This window comes from Sitodiplosis mosellana, unplaced genomic scaffold (assembly GCF_009176505.1).
Source record: "Sitodiplosis mosellana isolate CC-2019 unplaced genomic scaffold, AAFC_SMos_1.0 Smas_scaffold_6167, whole genome shotgun sequence".
NCBI classification, from domain to species: domain Eukaryota; kingdom Metazoa; phylum Arthropoda; class Insecta; order Diptera; family Cecidomyiidae; genus Sitodiplosis; species Sitodiplosis mosellana.
Genome location: NW_022601408.1, coordinates 1,512,266 through 1,532,032, shown reverse-complemented (window position 1 = coordinate 1,532,032; position 19,767 = coordinate 1,512,266). Strand labels below are relative to the sequence as shown.

Genomic DNA, 19,767 nt, shown 5'->3' with positions numbered 1-19,767 from the left:
AGAGCATTCCTTTTCAAAAAATTGGCGCAGTTCAAAAATCCAAACTATAATCATTTTCATATTCTATACGATCAAATTGAAAAATTTCGCGCTGCGCGCATTTTCTTCCCAATGTACATTCTAATGACTGTATGACATAAGACAATCGTGTTGAACGTCAAAGTTTTCATTATGTTTTGAAATTCAGACGCGAAATTTTGAGATTTGAGAATATCAATACCGAAAGACGTGACGACGATGAACTGCCGTTGTCGATGTTGAGAACAGTATTTGAATTTTAATTAGTTGATTCCAAAACTTAAACTAAAATATTCTTTGTTTGGAAGATCAACAATGGATCGGTTTATAGTCTAAATTCAATTATTACCGTGTATGATGGAGGAAAATTTAAAATTTGGATTTGTTATTTCTTTGGGAAAAAAAATTGGGTTCGGCATTTTGATAATTTGCCTCGTATGGCACAAAACCTTTGCACGCCACCGCTAAAGTGTGTATAAATTTGCGATGGTAAATGCGTTTCATGCCACCTGATCCACACACAAACAAAACCAAGTGCTTCGAACAAATTAACGATTCTAATAAAAAGTCCGTGCAGTTGCCATAAATTGGTCTGCTGAGACTCATTATTTCTGTTTTATGATAATCATCGAGCGCAACGAAAACAGAGCAAACACGAAATATACTCTTCAATACGCATAAATTCTCGTCCATTTAACGGATATCCTCTCTCTCTCTCTCTCTCTCTCTCTCTCTCTCTCTCTCTCTAGAACGCTATTGAAAAGAGTAAACGCTACAGAAAGGAGGAGTATATCAATAGAGAAAAAGAGTAATGTGTGTGTGTGCTCCATCACATGCACATCTCCGAGCATCATCGGAATTAATTATTAGCGAAAAATCTCTTGAGTGCGGGGGTATCATTACACTAACAACAAACATCATTTGCAAAATGAAATTCGTCCAAAACCTGCTGACATGGAGTGAACGCGCTCACTTTACAAACGCACTTGTTCATCTTGCCGATTTGACAGCTAATGTCAAATCGACTTCTGTTTCAGTGTAGATTTCTGTTCGAACGCAAGCGTTTTCTCAGTGTGGTCCGCAAAATTAAAAAAAAAAACAATTAAATAAAAACCGTAATTTTCTCTCATACATCTCGATTGAAAATGAAAGAAAAACAATTTTTTTTAAATACGGGTTTAACCTACCCGAAAGCAATTTTTTTTTGTCTTGTATGCCAGCGGCATATTTGCACAATTTTATTTGTCAGAATCGAAACATTTTTATTTATTTAAAATTCAAACAATAATTGAACCATTGCGACAAACAATTTCCCTCAGAATATTTTAGTTTTAAAGTGCAACAAGAAGTTGCCGTCAAAATGTGTGGCGTTGTTGGTTTGACGTTTAATGATCGAGACTATCGCGGTGCTCTTGAGCTTGCTATAAAAGGAACATAGTGTTTAGTCGACGCACAACATAAAACTCTTTCTCGAACTCCTATGTCATAATATTATTCGAATTATTTCTCTTCGTTTCGACCAATTTTGTTTCCCATTCGCTTTGGCGTACAACCAAGCTTCTTGCAACCAAAGCTAAAATTTGGTCCTCTCTATCTCTCTTACTTACATACTTACTTTACTCCGATCAAACGACAGCAACTCGACTTCGAAACGAAAAACCGCTTTGGATCCCCAAAGAATTCGCTTTTTATTTACATATACATAATGGATTTGAAGGTTTTATTGCTCATAAGATTGAGATTTCAAATCGTCCTTTTGGTTTTATTCGTATTTTCTGCACATTCTCCAAATGACACACACACACACACACACACACAAAAAAGTGCTGGTGAATGGTTTCCGTAGCAAAACTGTTGCTCCCACCGCCTATAAGAAGCTTAAATAAAACTTTATTGTTATCATACTAACGATTTAAATCTGATTGTTCGAATATTTCACTTGAACGGTCGCGCGCGCTTCGGCAAGTGTTAAAGCAAACGAAAGAAAGTTGTAGAACTGACTAATTATAACAATTTTCAAAAATGGAAACGGTAACGATTAAAACGAATTGGAGTGTGAATGAGTAAATAAGCAAAAGAGGGAGAGAATGATCAACGTCAAAGACAAATAAATAAAATATGAGAGTTGACATTTTTGCCCAGACGAACGAGCGAAAGAATTTCAATGGAGGCAAGCGAGAACATTTCTCTCTTGCTGCGATGTGTCGAGCAGCAAATGGTCTCGGAGCTCGTAAATGTTTTCTCGGTGAACATGTCGGGCGTCGAGTGTATTGTGTTTATGCATAGCTGAAAAATAAAAATGGGGCGAACGAAAGAAGAATAAAGACGAACACGAGCGGCGGCAAAAAGGAGAAAAAATTATACACTTGTGACTGTGAAAGGTGTCCATTTTGCGTCAACACAGACGAAGAAGAATTAAAACCGATACTCAGTTGCTCATATTTTATGTGGTAAATTTTGCAGTTGTTATTTTTGTTCACCGTTGTCGTCAGGTTCGATTTTCGTGAGTCTCAAAGCGTTCATTCAATGCCTTGATCCATCTGTCTATTGGGCTAGAAACGATTGCTGGCGGTTTGTGTTGCTGTGTGTCGATTTACCTGGTTCATATGTTCATTTTGATCGCTTTGCTATTCAGCAGCCGCTCGCTCACTCGCTGTGCACCGCACATTCGTTTGTTTCACAATTTTATTTTCATGGAAAACAACCATGGGGCGTCTTTTCCTGTTATTCTCTCTCTCTCTCTCTCTCTCTCTCTCTCTCTCTCTCTCTCAATCTCTTTCTCTTTTTCCTTCTCCTTCTCGGTGTGTCGCCGAACCGCATCACCAACCGAAACGGAAAAAGATAGAAAAAAAAATAACAAAGAAAATAAATAAATAAAAATGTTAAGTGTGTGCTCGTTCAACAGGCACATTCACATGCACTTTCTTTGGACACTCTTATTTATCACGTTGCCTTTTTATTTTAACACTCTCTCCTTCACTTACCCATTCGTTCACACTCTAACTCACGACGTATTTATCTCACAAAATACTTGGCCTCGACAAACGACTTCACTTGCCATTCACTATTTACTGGCTCGTTTATCGTTTCATTGTCTTTCACATCGCCATTTGGAATTTCATTAAAATTCTTGAGCTTCATTTTGTAAGTTATTCCAAACATCTTCCTCCAATGTGTCAGTGTTTGATGTTATGTATTCTAATATGTGTGAAACAATCTGTGCTTTCGTTGTGGAATGCCAATAATAATTATTAAAATCTGCGGTATAATGGGGAAAATGGGAATTTAATTCCGTGTTTTCAGTCTGGGACGAGTGAGTCTATAAAACAAACGAAAAAAAGACGCTGCTGTGTGAATGAACGGATCGATGCAGCACTGAAGGAAAAAATGTTGAAAATAATAAAGTTTTTTTTTTTAAATGTGCGCTTGTATTCAAGCAAGAAAATCAACATGCATACTTTTGTGTACACTCCTTATCCAGGCCAGATGAATGAGCAGAAACTTTTATCTTCGTTCCATTCTCCTCGCAACTGTGGGTCGTTGGGCTCCATTCATTTCGAATTCTTCGAATGAACCTCGTCTTGTGGGTGTTTGTGTATGCCTTTCGGTGTAAGATTTACTTTGGTTTCAGCAACGGAAAGCGAACGTCGTGTGCTCATGGTGAATTTTCGGAAAAAGTGTCCCCTTCAACCAAAAGTTGTGTGATGATTGACCAGAGGCACCTACACCGCTGTAATAACAACATCGTTTCTGTATCTCTCGCTCTCACTTTTCACAAATAAAATCCCTAAAATTCAAATTTCGTAACAGTAAATGCATAGACTTTTGCTCGTTACAAAAATGAATCGCCTGAGCGATGATATTTTCGCTACAGAATCCGGCTAGGAATCATAATTTTGACGGAAATTTCCATATAAATTACTTGTTCCTATTGAATTTGATGAACGAGAGCGAACAAGCTCGGCTGACATCGAGTGGCGAGAAAATATGAAAAGAAGAAGGGAAAAAAATATGGCGATGAAAAATTGAAAATCGTTATTATTTAGCCGATGTCTTTGTCAATGAGCCTAACGACGGAACTTTGCTACTAAATTGAACGATGGTGACGTGTTTACGATATGTCACCCATTATATTCTTGGCAATTTTTGGTTGGCGTGTGTGATTTGACTTAGTTTCCATGTCGCGAATCATTCTGGTCGTTATTTTTAGCCTATGTTCGATCGTTGTAATTATGAATAATTTCAGGGCAATTTTTCAACCAAACTGAATATATTTTTTGTCTATTGAATCGAACCGAATGTGATGCAAGACCAAATGTTTTGTGTACACACACACACACAGATGCACATCGAACTCTTCGCAGGTTATTGGGCATTACCGTAATCGAAATTATGCATCCATTAGAAACCATTCAAACATACATGCTAATTGCGATTCAATGTAATCGATGGATGTCACACAAATCACATTATTTACGTGGCTATATTTTTTTTTTAATTTTAATCGAGAATAAAAAGAAGTTTTTTCGCCCGTACTTTACCGTCTGACGATAAAATCATGACCAAATTAACGAAATTAATGAATACGATTCATTTCACTTATTGTAAATGTTCGTCGTCGTCGTCGTTGTCGGCGGCGACAGCTGATATTCAGCTTAATATGGATTCTGTTCTAATTGACATCGACATCCGCCTGAATAATAATAAGCGGTTGTAATTCGAAATATTCACCAAATAAGATTAAATATCGCTGTCGAAAAATCTATTTAAATCTATAAATACGGAGCAAGTGAGAGTGTGAAAGAGACAAAGAGAAAGAATGAAATGTTATGTGATTTGGCCATATAATTTCAGTTTGTTCATTTAAATGAATATAATTAGCTGCAAATGACAATCACAGGCTGTGTGCTCTCTTTCTCTGCTTACTTGCACCAGCAACACGCTCTATAAATCAAGATAATTAATTTGCGTTTAAAAATTCCAATTTAAGTTTATTCCAAGATATTTAATTGCTGTTTATTTGTTTGTTTTTTTTTTTGTCACTGCAGGGTGATTCGTGCCAAGATAACAACGTCACTAATTCGGACATTAAGGAACTACTGAGTCGAGTGCATCGAACATAAAAGCTTAAGCCAGGCAAGAGAAACAACGGAAAAAGTGGCGTCAAACTTTAAATCGTGAAGGTTTCAAGTAAAGAAAAAGTAAAAAAGAAGAAGAAGATGAAGAAAACGATAGAAAAAAAAGTTGTTAAGCTTCGAATGTTACAGCAACTTTCAATGATTTATGGTCATTTGTCTATAAAGGCAAACGGTTGCTTTCGCTGAATTTACTTTATGAGCGAAACTTAGGCGTTTCTTTTGGCGTTGGTTTTTTTTTTTTGGTCATAGTTTATTTTTCAATATTCATTTGTCTATGTAAATCAAATGACGCTTGGCAACGAATTTGTGTTTTTGAATAGAAGAAAAAACTGGCGTGTTTTTTCAAACTTGAGAGAGATAAAAATTGTCTGCATCGAATGTGGATCATAATTGCTTAATTTAACCCATATGGCCATTTAATTTGTAGTTGCGATGATTATGAAGGTGGACAAAAATGAAGCTAAATGTCACAAAAGTGCCGGTACTCTATTGTCGAACAGAAATCAATGTGCGTAAACTTGTATCCAGTTTCGTTTTTAATGGCATTATTGACACTCTCATACACATTAGAAACAAAGGAAGAAAAAAGCACACACACACATTGCACATTGCACTGGATATCCAAAGGGACGACACGTTTTGACGAAGTCTACGGCGAACTCATGAACTATCGAAAAGTCAATACAAAATGATACGAGAGTTCGTGGCGCTGCGAGCGCTCAAATGATGTTTGCACTGAAGTGTCGTCAGCTTGTGGATATCTAGAGCTAAGTGCCATGCAAAACACACATGGATATATGTCAAGGTGGATTAGGATGGGCTTTTCAAGTGACATTATTTAATAGACAAAGGGATATTGCAACTTTTTTGACCAGAAAAAACGCCATCTTACGTCGTGCCCCTAAATTATTTTACTGTACATTTTAGATGGTAGAGCTTGAACCAAAGTTCGACACTATGCATAAACTTGGAAAGAGCTTGATAAACTTGATGAAATACATACATATATCTTATGGTCGTTGCAATACCCCTATGTTAATAGATGTGTTGCGCCTCGATTTAGCCCGTACCAATTTATGGCACAGTACAATGTCACATTTTGTGTGTGCGTATATGTGTGTGTTCGCCGCATCAATCTTCCTCTCTCTCTATCTCTTTCTCTCTCTCTCTCAATTTGCACATAAAATTTTATCACACTTTATCTTTTAGCACGACTTACTAATGGCATTTGAAATGCATCAGTGCAAAACGGTCCATTCATTTCAGTTCCATTGAGCTAAAATTTTTTTTTCGTTCATTGCCCATACCTAAATAAAAATAAGTTGATTATCTATTCAAATGGGACACAATATACATATCTATGCAAGTTTCACACAACATACAGACAACACACACACACACACATCTATTTTATAGGGCAAAATTAATTCAAAACACTTGTATATACGGAATCCGATCAATTAGCAAAGTGACAGGCGTAAATGAAACAATGTAACAAGTGGCAAGAGTTTGGAAATCGTAAATGCTATAAGTGTAAATAATATATCAATGAAAGAACAAGAAGAAGAAACCACAAAATAAGAAAAAAATACTCGTCCATTCAACATTTTATTGGAACAACAAAATTGTTAGCGATAGGAACTACAAAACCGAGTGTGCATCTTTTTAATCGGCTAAATTATTTTAACATTTTTCATACTACATGTTGCAAACGTAAATAAAAGGCAAAGAAAAAAAATTAAACTCTCAAACTAAGCACATTTCTGTTTTCGACACACTTTTCGACATTGCCACGTTGCAAAACCAACCAAGCTTTTACTTTAATTTAAGCTGAATGAGACGGCACATGTTTCGGTTGGAATTCAGTGTTGGTGCAGCAACATGAAATGTTGTAGCATTTAATTGAATAAAAAATTGTTCAACAATATTTAAATAATTTAATAAACCCACTTAAATAGATTACCATCATCAACATATTTATTGAATTTTCCATGCGTTTATCATGAAGCAACAATTAGTTACCGAAAATGAATGCAAATGGCTTTCATCAGTTTCAAAATATCATTTCAACTGCATAGAAATGGTGTTGATTTAAAATACACTGCAGTCGTTTGCAGTGTCACCCCGGCTTTTAGTGCTCGTGGAAATTGTCGCAATAAAATTATTAATAAACGAACTCGAGCCGCTTGTTGGTCATTCACACAGTCGCTCGATGCAAGGCCGACTTACTCAAGAGAGAAAGAGCGAGAGTACGGAGGGATATACAGATGCAAGCAACTGATGAGGAAACACGCAGCAAGAATATGTGATTATTTGAAACCGCAATTCATTTAAACGAATGAACACGCATCGCCAAATGATACACCTACCCATATCTGGTTTTCACATCCAATTTTTAGTAGTCCATATTTCAAATGGACTTCATCATACAAACCGTGCAGGCATAGCTTAACGACTTCACACTAACACACACACACACACACACTCTCTCTCTCTCTCTCGCACACCCATACAACGAAGAAATACACAAGCTACGGAATGAAAAACAGTGCGTTAGACCAAAAATACTCACAAAAGGATGACACCGGAACCGCACAAAATACAGTATGCGGAACTCGTCCTGGAAAATTCGATCCTTGTTGCAAATTCAATACATGAATATATATATTGCATACAGGCTTCCGGAAAAAATACCCATGTTTTCAAAACGATGAATGTATAATTTTTTTCTTTCGATTCTTATCTTTCTCGCTTCGCCACCGATAATGGAAACGGATCATGAAAAATCACGTATTTTTCGAAAGATTTTTGGGATATTTGATTACATATAGCCAATGATAACGGTGAGTTGCACCTTATTCTCAGCTTTTTTTGCCTCACATTCATTTTATTGATTTATTTTTGTGAAATAAAATTTCAAAGCATCCTTCTTGTAACTTGAACAAAAAATGAGGATTTTTCTTCGGCTTGAACACATGCTTTGTATGAAATCGGACGGTTTTTCTTCCCTTTTTCTTTTCTCGTTCCTCCGATGTCGTCGGTATATTCACATAAGTGTGTGTGTGTGTATGATGTGCATTGCTGTTATCCATTTGGCATTTATGAACATGCTGATACGAGATGCTTTCATGATCGGATACTTTTTACATCGTCTGATTGACAAAATGATGAATCAATAGATTTGAGTGATAAATGTGTCATAAAAACCAGTGGAATAAAAACAACCACTTTTGATTCGCACAATAAAGACATCAATGCTGAGAAAATTGTTCGGAATTTTGGGACCGTCGTACAGATACACCGAAATTCTATTTCGTTCAATCAAACGCTCAAATGTTTCTCTTTGATGCTATTATTGTCTCGTTTGTGAACTTCTGGGCTCTAAGTTCGGTGGTAACAGAAAGTGCAACACTTTTTCAACATTGTCAAACCAATTTTTATGGATTTTGAACATACTAAACGAAATTCATAAACAGTTTTATGAAATAAAAACAAATTGACATTCTAAATTGACATCTTACTTCAATAAAGCACAAGCGGGTGCAAATTGGTGTCAAACAAAAACCAAAAGAAAAACACTTTGATCAAAAATACATTTGATTTAGTTCCTTTGAAGAGAATTATGTAGAAATATAAGATTCAGTGTCACAAACATACCAAACCAAACCAAACCGAACAGAATGAAGAAAATAAACAACGGCAAACGAATTCATTTGCGATCAGATTACAGAGTTAGTTTTAGCGATAAACAGTTTCGAGATGTTAGTTTGTAAATTTCACTACTTGTAAATACCTAACTGTAAAATGCATAACAACCAAAAAACGAATAAAAATGATTGTGGTTCAAACCAATCCAAAAGTGAATGTGAATTGTCTTTTAAAAGTGGCGCGATAAGTGTTGTGCTCTCTGCGTTCTCTTCGTTAATATTCGCTTTTTTTCAGCGGGTGTATTTCACGAGATAAAAGGTAAATTGGATCTTCTTGATGTGTCGACGATGGTGTTAGTGAATTTATAACCTCGAGCCAACTGCTTCTGCTGCTGCTGCTGCTGCTTTTTATTACTTTGAGTTGCTAAATCGAGATGTATTATTGCGAAAATGTCAATAATTTGGGAAGTGAAAATTGTCGATGGTAAGTAAGGTTCTCGGCGATGCGGTTTGAACGTGCCATCATATACATGGCACAAGAAGAAAATTGGCAAAATTTCCGGAAAAAGAGAAATTCACTATGCGGTTCCAAAAACCATCGTAATCGTTGGCATCTCTCATTTCGTTGGAGTTCGAGTTTAGTGTGCGTGGTTCATCAACTGCAGGCAACCAAATTCCTCCGAGAAATATGCAAGATACCTGTGTCTAAATAGCAAAAACGAAGCAATGCCAACGTATTTACGGACAAAGTAATTTCAACTAATGACAATTGTTATCGTGACAAAAACATGCGTTAACAAGATATGTGTCAATAAATAGTCTGATTCATGTCTATTCTATACGCTTCTTTTTTCGTTCCATTCCTTTCTCACTCCATCTATGGCTGGCACTATCGTACAACGTTGGAAGCGGAAAAGAACAGGCGATTCGTTTAGCTGTTTTCCTTGCCAATTGTAATCCTTGCATATCATCTGCCGTATCGTTCCTACTCTGCACAGCTATTTGGGTGGCAATCACTTGTTCGTTGGTATGCATTAGTTTCTGGGCGGCAATGAGAATGCTCGCATCGTATGCTACCTAACGACAGTATATTCATCGAGATGGGCGATTCATTTATGTGTGTGATGCGCATCTGAACAAATGAAACTGCCATAAAAAATGTTTACGTATTTTCGCATTGATGCGTGTGTCTTCATCTTTACTTTGTCATACGCGTTTGTTCGCCTACGAGCGACTATTTTTCGCTCATTCCGACCGTCTTTCTCCCTCTGTTTTCCTCGTTTGCTTTCTTAGGCTCAGCTCTTCGTTTGTTACTCGAACAAGAACGTGCACGTGAACATGAACGGGGGGACCCACGCAAATATATCACACAAAAGGTAAAATCAGTAATGGAATACGACAAGAGGAAAAAATAATAACGAAACAAAAACGGTAACAAAGACACAACGCGCAGAAAGACGCATACAGCGTTCGTTTAAATGTGACCTGCCTGCGGCAATTTTTGCCGATGTATTTCCATCTGACACAACGGTTAAAACACCAAACTTGGCTGTGGCAGATCTAGCTGGCTGGATGGCTGGCTGGCTGGCTGGCTGGCTGGTTTGGTTAGCAACATTACATAATAAATGTGATCTCAGGTTTATGTGCGCTCGATCCCAAGATATAGAAATTCGTTTACATTTTTATTCGCGGCAATAGCTTGCAACATTACAATCATGATATAAGTACAATATGTACGCCAAACGCCCGCTCTCGTGTAGTTTACTACCGAACCGATGTTCTTTAACATCCCCCAATGTTTACGACGTACGGCAAGAGCGATTACCAACTCCCAAACACTGTGCATAGAGCCAACGAATCAAAAGAAAAATTATGATTCGTGACTTAAAATGTGCGAGCATACAAATAAACAAAACAAAATAGACTGTGTGAAAAAAGTAAGACAGTTGGTGTTCTCACCCTCTGAGTCTCTCGGCACAGTAAAGATTCACATAAACCTTTTCCCATTTCAAGATGGTTGGCAATATGTATGAAACGGAGCATTCGGAAAGAGAAAGAGCCAAAGACGTGGCGGCGAAATTCACTTTAATTTCATCAGCAATGGAAATTACGTCATCTTCGTAAATAAATGACATTCATAATTTATGCTTCATAAAGGCGATATTTTGAGTTATTTCGACCGTATTTTAATACAAACAATTGCAATGTGTTGACTTGTTGTACGGCTTATTTATTGTGATTATTTTATTACGCGGAGCATCAATAAAACGATGCGCTCAAGTCTTAAATGCTGTGAATATATTTATTGCCGTTTCGAAAACAAATGCCGCAGAAATAGCAACAACACACACATACAATCTAGGGGAATTTATCTCTTTGGGGAATGCATTCGCATTTCAGAATAAAAATTCGAATGTTTGCGAATGCGACTGAATTCGGCTATGACAGCGAACTTGTGACTACATCATTTATCCGTTCATTACCTCATTCGTGTTTGTGCATGCATTGGCAACGCTGCCGTATGATTTTCATGTAAACATTCGTACTCGCATTCGCGAGAACATTCGGAAACAGTGAAATACGACTGCTATACGAATTCGAGTGCGAATGTTTACATAGAAATCATACGGCAGCGTTGCGAATGCATGGCACTGAGCGCAAATTTTTGAAAAAAATTCAAATGCCAAACCGACATAACAGCCCCTAGCATTCAATTCACTGAAACTACCATGCTCAACTGATATGTTCGACAATTGCTGAACGAGATGATGCTGGAATGTAAAAGCATTTGTCAGAACATTGTTTTGCAAGCACAGTACAGCGATTCGTTTCAATGGTATTAATGAATCAAGTCACCTGTCAAACATATCAGTTCCGCATTTTTCACCTGCTCTAAAGCATCGCATACATAAACTTCAGCGGTATCACACAATCAAAATCATTGTATTTAATACATTCATTTCGAATTTGGTATGTAGATTTCGGACGGTATTCGTTTTTGTTTCGCTGATTCGTTATTTGACGATGCGATGGATACGAGGCACATCCCATCGTGTTTGAATATCCGTCGCATGAAAAAAACGAGCGACGTACAATTCGATTTGTTTCCATTCATGAATTTAATCACGAAATTTCAATTTGAGTTTCGGTTTCGTTGTGATATTCCTGTTCGGTGGATCGTGTCTCGAAGCGGCGATACAACTCAATGGTTGGTATCGCATGCGTCTGCATGTCTCGCTGAGTGATTGATTAAGATTTAATTATATTAAATTGTATCGAATCACAGATCAAATGCTGTTTTCATTTAAATGTAAATGCCAGCCATGAACAAGGGATTACTTCAAATTATTTCATGATTTTTGCATTTAATCCCCTTCAAAACGAAGAGGAACGAGACAAAAAACAATATACCGTATCAAGAGCAACCTTTATTCAGTCGTTAGTTTCAAATTGAATCTCGTAAAACTATCCCCAAGCCCAGCCACAATCGGCTAAGATGGGGTTTGAGTTGAATTTCGCATTAAATAATTAATTTTCTTTTTCTCTTCGTCTCTCATCAATTTGTCTCTGTCAAATTGTGTGCAACAACTGTTTGGTTGCTTCTGTTGTTGCCATGAATATATCGATCGCTTGTTGGTTGTAAATTTTTTTTTTATTAAAAATTCCTATGATACTCGGATATTATCAAACTACTAGCCGTCTCAGCGCGCTGCGCGTGCCTCAACGTCTAGTATTCTTCTGTGCCTCGGCGCGCCTCGACCTAGGGACAAATTTGTTTCAATATTTTTTTGATGACCGCTCCTAGAAGAACTCACCAATTGTTGCACTTCAAAATTCATGAATGACATCCATATAACTTATTTTTCATGAATTCAAACAACCTAATTTCACATATGAATCATTATGTTTTTCATTATTTTGGATATACATTTCGTTCAATTTTGGTTGGTTAGTTTCAAGGACCACACAATCAATCGCCAACCAACAAATCAAAATCGATTTCCATCAATCAAAATGTCTACAATGCCAGTGATTTCAGTTTGATTCTTTTCTTTTCGTTATTGTTCTCCTTTTGTTTTTGTTCCGTCGCGATAAAAAGATTTTAAATAAGAAAAGCAGCAAAATCATATGTTTTGCTTTTCAACCAATGAATATTTTATGGGACATTTTGAATATTTGGATAATTCAAGTTCGAAATGACTTGAAAATTGAGTTTTGTGTTTCGAAAAACATGTTCAAACATTTTCGAAAATGAGCTCGAACCTTTTTCAAGTCCACAATCAGTTGGAAATTGAATTTGGTGTTCTGAAAAATATGTTCGAACATTTTCGAAAATCAAGTTCGAAAATGTTCGAAAATTGAATATTGTGTTTCGAAAATTAAGTTCGGCTATTTACAAAAATAAATTTCCTTTCAAAACCAGTTATTTTAGTATATTTTTAGTAAATTCGAACTCATTTTCGAAAATCAATAAAACCACCGCGGGCTCAAGACCTTTCCAACGATACGCTGTGCTTTCGGATCGGTTGGGCGGTTCAGAAGATTACCCGGAACATACATACAAACATTTAGAATTATCTATATATATAAAACTCATTGTGTGTGTATGTGTGCGTTTGTCCTATTTTTTTTTATTTTCATGATTTTTTAATTCTTGGTTTTAATGGTGAATATGTCGTTAGAATTCTCGCGGCTTAAATAGCAGATTCACATATCAGTTTTGATTTTCGAATTAAATTTTCCAAAGTTTGAAGAAACAATTTTTTTAATTGTTTTTCGATACAACGTACATTAATGTGGATTGATGGCAATGAAATATTGGTTTTGGAACAGAGTTGAACATGGACACCATCTCGGTCCATCATGGTCATGTTAACACGACTTAACACCATGAATAGTCAATATGGGTGTCATATAAAAGGTTTTGGAACGGGGATGAACATGGACACCATCTCGGTCCATTATGGTCATCTTAACACGACTTAACACCAATTCACATATGAAAAAAATGCGTGTAAAATCAACTCCAGAAAAAGGAGCAACTTTCCCAGAAAATCGTCTTTGCTTTGAAAAAACAAGTATGAAACATACGAAATGATACAGACTAACTTTCATAACTGAATTTTGCTTTTTACGTCAAATTGTATCGTCATCTCACTGAAATGCTTAGTTTTCTTATTCATCTTTCTTGATTGAAAAAAAAAAAAACTAAAAGAACGGAAGAGAACCTGAACTAGCGCCCAAGCCGAGCGAAGCGAGGCGAGAAAGCTAGTATACTATATAGACCAATAGACATATAGACATTGTCTGGCACTGAAAATTAAATTGAAAACTGAGCCGCATAATTTTGCCCCAAGTATGTGGAAAACTTTAGTTATGCAATTATAATTATTTCAAAGAGAGGGAGAAAGAGCGAGAGAGGAAGGGAAATGATTCGCTTTCGAAAGATCACGTTAAATCCGCTGCAGATTATTCCGATGAAAATTGAAATTTGTTGACACGACCGAAAATCGATAAAACTATGGATCTGTCTAGGATAATATATAATATAGGATAAAGATAATGGAAAATATAAAACACACGCACGCTCACGCGCGCACACCAACCATCACATTAGGCAAGCATAATTGAATGGTAATAGAAAAAGGTCAATGGATTTATCACTGAAAAGGACAACGACGGAAGGATTGTCTGCCGTCGAACTTGAATTATGATTTTCGTCTTCGTTGCATGCTACTGTTGCTATTGCTTCTGCTGCTGGTGGTGTCATTTTCGATGTTCTTAAGCTGCTGCCATATAGACATGGGTGATTGCCACAACCCAACCACTTCAGTTCAATTCGACACGTTTTAAGGCATTTTTATTTAGTTCGATCAACTTTTGCTTCTCTCTCTCTCACTCTCTCTCTCTCTCTTACTCTCTCTCATGTCTTAACCTAAGCCATTTTATGATTCTATGTTGAACATCATGTTTTCTTGTAGATACATCATCATCATCAACATACACAGAAAAAAAGGAACCATTTATTGTATTTACATTGGTCATATTTAATGGTATATATATATAGCTACCTTTTGGCTGAACATTACCATTGAATAATAATCGGTGTGTGTATGTTTATGTGTTTATGTAGCGCCTTTTTTCTTCTTCGATGCGGATTTGTGGGAATATATATGTGTTATTATCGTAAGCAGAAGGAAAATTTATCGATAAAAATATTGCGGATTGGAACGGTAAACGGTAGCGATTCGTCTTCTATACGCATAGCGCACCGTCTGTTTGCATGTTTTCAATCATCAATACACCATTTGAGAATTTGTAGCGTATACATGTTCATTTTTTTAAATTTTGTCTGCTGCTTACTTACCGCAGTTGAACGATTTTTTTCGGATCAGATCCTATATTGTACCAGCGACTAAAGTAGCTGCCGACATATGGCAACTGCCGTGAAATCGGTCTATTTTCAAGGTTTTTCAATTCTATTTTAGTCGATTTTCGTGATGAATTGATGGACATTTATGACGTCAAAAAGTTTACAGGTGAAGCTCGAAAAAATGGAAAAGGTAAAGAAATAACGTTATTAATCACAAGATAAAACCACAGTAAAATTAGTTGTTAAGACAGTTGATATTCAGTGAATATTATTTACCTAAAAATAATTTATTAAATATTTATTTTAAATAAATGTCCAAAAAAAAAAATCAATACCAACGTAAATTGAAGGCAATAATAACCAAGTTTGAATATAGTCACTGCTCTGAGAAGCATTGAACGTTCTTTAAAATATATCAGAATGAGAAAAAATAAAACGATTGCCGGTATGAATATTTGCGGTAAACGAAGATCTACACTTGTCAGGTGTATATTTAAAAACCATAAAACCTTGTACACGCATCTGATCGAATATTGATAAAAGTGACTCTACGATGTATGTTTGGTTGTGGGCTGTTTTTTTTTTTATTGAGACGTGTATGTTTTCACCGAACTCTTCGATATACAGCCAATGGTAAAACTAACATGATAAAAAGTGTGAGTGAATGGAAGAGTGAGAGAGAAAGCGCGCGCGAGAAGAATGTTACGCGAAAAAACAACGGAACTCAAATATTGAACATACAGCCACATATTGGATAAATGTTTACATGGCAAACCGCTCACCAAAAGAAAAGCGCATTAGTTTTTATAGATTTATGTAAAAGCCCGACGTTCGCATTTTTTTCCTTCCGGTGCGTGAAGGGTCTATCCTCTCTTACATCTAGAGTTCAAATACTCGTATATGTATGTATATACGGATACTGGGTTGCTCATATTAATATACAGTATAAATATATTCCAGACAGTATAGACAAGCCAGTATAGATAGTTGTATGATGGATGCGGTATACGTTGTACGTAGACACTTACGCGTGCGTCTCAGTCTCGAAATAAAATTTTCGAATACACACACTAAACACAATGATTCTAGCAATTTTGAGATTTGACACTTGACTTTGTTTTAGTACCATTTGCTCTAGAAAAAGTTCAAAAGTTCTATAATAAATACATGAAGCTTTGATTTGTGATTTAGTACATTTTGAACTTTTTCTAGTACAAATGGTACTTAAATAGATTTAAGTGCCAAATTTCATATTGCTGTTCTAAAAGTTAGAACCATCGTGTTTACTGTGCATATTCGCGAATTCATATTCCATTGGAAGACGCACACGCAAGTCTATATAAATACACAAACACCGACGACAAATAAATTGTCGCCGAATTGATGCATATATTTCAAAGTTATACGGGAATATATCTATACTGAATGGAAATATGCGCGACCCTGTGCCTGTATATTTATGTATATATTGTGCTTTTAGCAATGTATTCCTTCCGACGGAATCGTATTCAGAATCGATTTAAATGCACACATCAATTGTCGGAAGAAAACAGCGGAACTTGCACGAAGAATATTGCAGCATTTAGACATCGTCATCAACTCGTGCCCAATTGACCATTACCAAAACATACACACACAAAAAAAGCATACAAACACACGAAACGCATATGCAATCGTGTGCCGTTGATGTTTGATTTTTGCGTTCGAATATGTAAATAACATAACCTGAATCCAATTTCGGTATAAATCAAACATGCGAAGCGCTCAACAACCACCATACAGCCATCCAACCAACCAACCAGCCGAAGCTTTCATTTCGATTTATCCGGCAATCGTTTGTATATATTTGATTTGACGGCCTGAGAAGAAAAACCTTTTGTGCTCGCTGTAAATATATTAGGTTTTTGCGTTCGCAAATTTGCTGTTCGCCTTTTGACTAAAAAATTTCTGTGTTTGTGTTCTGCGCACAGGTTTTGTAGGAAAGGTTTTTCTTCTCAGGCCGTCATTTAAGCTTTGTTTTGTCCACGCCATTGCCTTGTTTCGATTTCATGTGGTATGTGGTACACATTTTCGACAAAACATCTTATCAGGACGCGTACTCGCGTTTCGGTTTTTAACTCGGTTCGGTTCGGCTCAGGCGGTGGCAAAACAAACGGGTTTTTGGCTGTGCTTCAACCTTTTTACCGATTTGGAATGCGGCTCATTTCACGGGGGTTATCTACAAATTACGATAAATCATTCCGGATATCAGATTGCCAGACTTTTCATTTTCGATGAGCTTGTTCATGAGCTTTCGTATAGGTAACGATACGCGAATGATCCATTTCGCAAATTATCGCAAACTATGAAAATGAATACCTTTTTTGTGTTGGTCTTAGAAATTTGACTTTTGCACGGTTTTAATGATGATGATGGTTTTTCACAGAATGAACGTGCATTTCTGAAATGAAATAATTTGCTATTATCGATTATCTGACGACAACATTTTGGATTTTAGTATTAGCACCGCGGTTTATACTCAGCATATATGCTTGTGTGCACTTTTCATTCCCTGTTTTTCTTGTTGATGACTTTTATTTGCGTTTACTTGAGATAATTCGTTCGAAAGCTTTTAAATTAAATGTTGAATTTAAATGAAGAATAAAAAGTATTACATTGGTAATCCCGAACTTTTCCGTACCGTTGGCCTGCGTTGTCTGTAGGTACTTTTGGTTATTTTTTGTGAATTTTCTTGAAATAAAGGCAGCGAAAATATAATAATAAAAATAAAGTGAAAAATCGGTCACTTTAACTAAAACTTCGACAATTTTGTATGAGAGGTACCCGTAAACCGATTCCTATTGACTTCAAACTTTCTGAGGTTTCATTTTTTCGAGAAAAAATAAGATTCTGAAAGTTTTATGTTGATCGCATTTGCAGAAGTTTGATATTTTGTCCTCAATTTTTGTCGAAATTTTCTTGGAAAAAATTGAGGGCCAAAAATCAAACTTCTGCACATGCGATCAACATGAAACTTTCAGAATCTTATTTTTTCTCCAAAAAATAAAACCTCAGAAAGTTTGAAGCCAATCAGAATCGATTAACGGGTATCTCCCATACAAAATTGTCCAAAAGTCGGTAATTTTAGTCAAAATTTCAAAAAATTTGTATGGGAGGTACCCTTAAATCGGTTCTGATTGGTTTCAAACTTTCAGAATCTTATTTTTCTCCCAGAAAATGAAGTTCCAGGAAGTTTGAAGCCAATCGGAGTCGATTTACAGGTACCTCCATTTACAGGGACATACAAAAGTGTCAATTTTTTTAGGTTTTTCTTAGGGCAAGTACCCCAGGATCAAATCGAAAATGGCTCATCTTCGAACTTAAACTAAGTTTTTTGAATACAAAACTTTTGGCATTTCCAGATTTTGATTATCTCAATTATTTTTTGAGTTATCGTGTTAACATACACCAACGACAACGACAACGACGACGGCACACAAACGGAAAAGTGTCCCAAAAAGTGGTTTTCTACGCATTTCATGAGTTTTTATGATGATCTAAACCAATTTTGCGAAAAAAGTTTACGGGACCAATTCCTATACTTTCCCTTGACACGTTGTGTACGGAAAAGTAAAAGAAGCATCGAAAAAAGCAAAACGGGAATGAGTATTACTAGAAGGCTGAAACAGACATCAAAACACATTCGTTTGACAAGCAATATTTAAAGCAATTTAAATATCGTATATCTACCTATCACAGAAAAATGTTTAGATGAAAATGGGCGACTGGCGGGTGGAATTTGCATTTCCGCACAATAATAACTGAATATGAATAAAATAAATTATGCCTTAACAATGTGAAAAAGATGACGACGAAGACGACAAAAACGACGATAGCGAGGATGGTGAGCGGTAGAGACATTGCGTGGTGGTGGCAGTGGTGGTTTTTGGAGGGAGTATTGCTGAGTACGAGTGAGTCGAATCACAATTCCAATTGAATTGCATTGCATTGCATTGAAAATGGAATGTTGGTTCGAAGTCAGGCAGCCGGTGAGCAAGCGAGCGAGCGAGTGAGTGAGTGAGTGAGAGAGTGAAAGAGACACCGAAACCGAGCAAAATATGGCAAAAGTCAGCTTTTATTGAGGTTGATGGAATGTTATATAATAACACTGTGCGACAAAAAAAAGTCAAAGTTGCCTAACCCAGAACGGATACATCAAAGTTTGGAGAAGCCCATGAGACATGAAAACCCTCAAAAGGGTTTTGCCAAATTGGTTCCATATAAGAAAATTATGGTCATTTGAAAAATTTGCTTTACAGAAGATTTTCAAAATTTAGTTTTACTTGGTTTTTTGCTTTTTCATGCAAATCCATGTGACGAACGGGTCAAAAGTAGTGAAAAATGACCAAAGAAACTCAAATCAGCAATAAAACATAGCTACTTCGGACTATTTTTGGGTCCAAACAGTTAAAAGTATCATTTTTCGTATATATCCTCAAAATTTAACTTTTAAATGCGCAATTTAAGTATTCTTCACGCAAAATTTTGAAGTGAATCAATAAAAAAACGTAAATCCGTAATGAAAAGCAAGCACTTTGAACCATTTTTGAGT

The 19,767-nt window shown here is 36.2% G+C and overlaps 1 protein-coding gene across 2 annotated transcripts in view; it reads left to right on the top strand.

Annotated features, from left to right (window-relative positions):
* The window catches only part of LOC129575410 (CCN family member 2), a 53,158-nt gene extending 44,138 nt beyond the window's left edge, over window positions 1-9,020 (top strand). Inside the window, exon 9 of one of the 2 annotated variants that reach the window (XM_055459004.1) lies at window positions 5,067-9,020. In XM_055459004.1, coding sequence (XP_055314979.1) covers window positions 5,067-5,141 — 75 coding nt within the window. In that variant the 3' untranslated portion in view covers window positions 5,142-9,020. Of the gene's footprint in view, window positions 1-767; window positions 1,091-5,066 lie in introns of those variants that run through there. The other variant, XM_055459006.1, reaches the window with a different exon arrangement.
* Window positions 9,021-19,767: the final 10,747 nt, after the last annotated feature.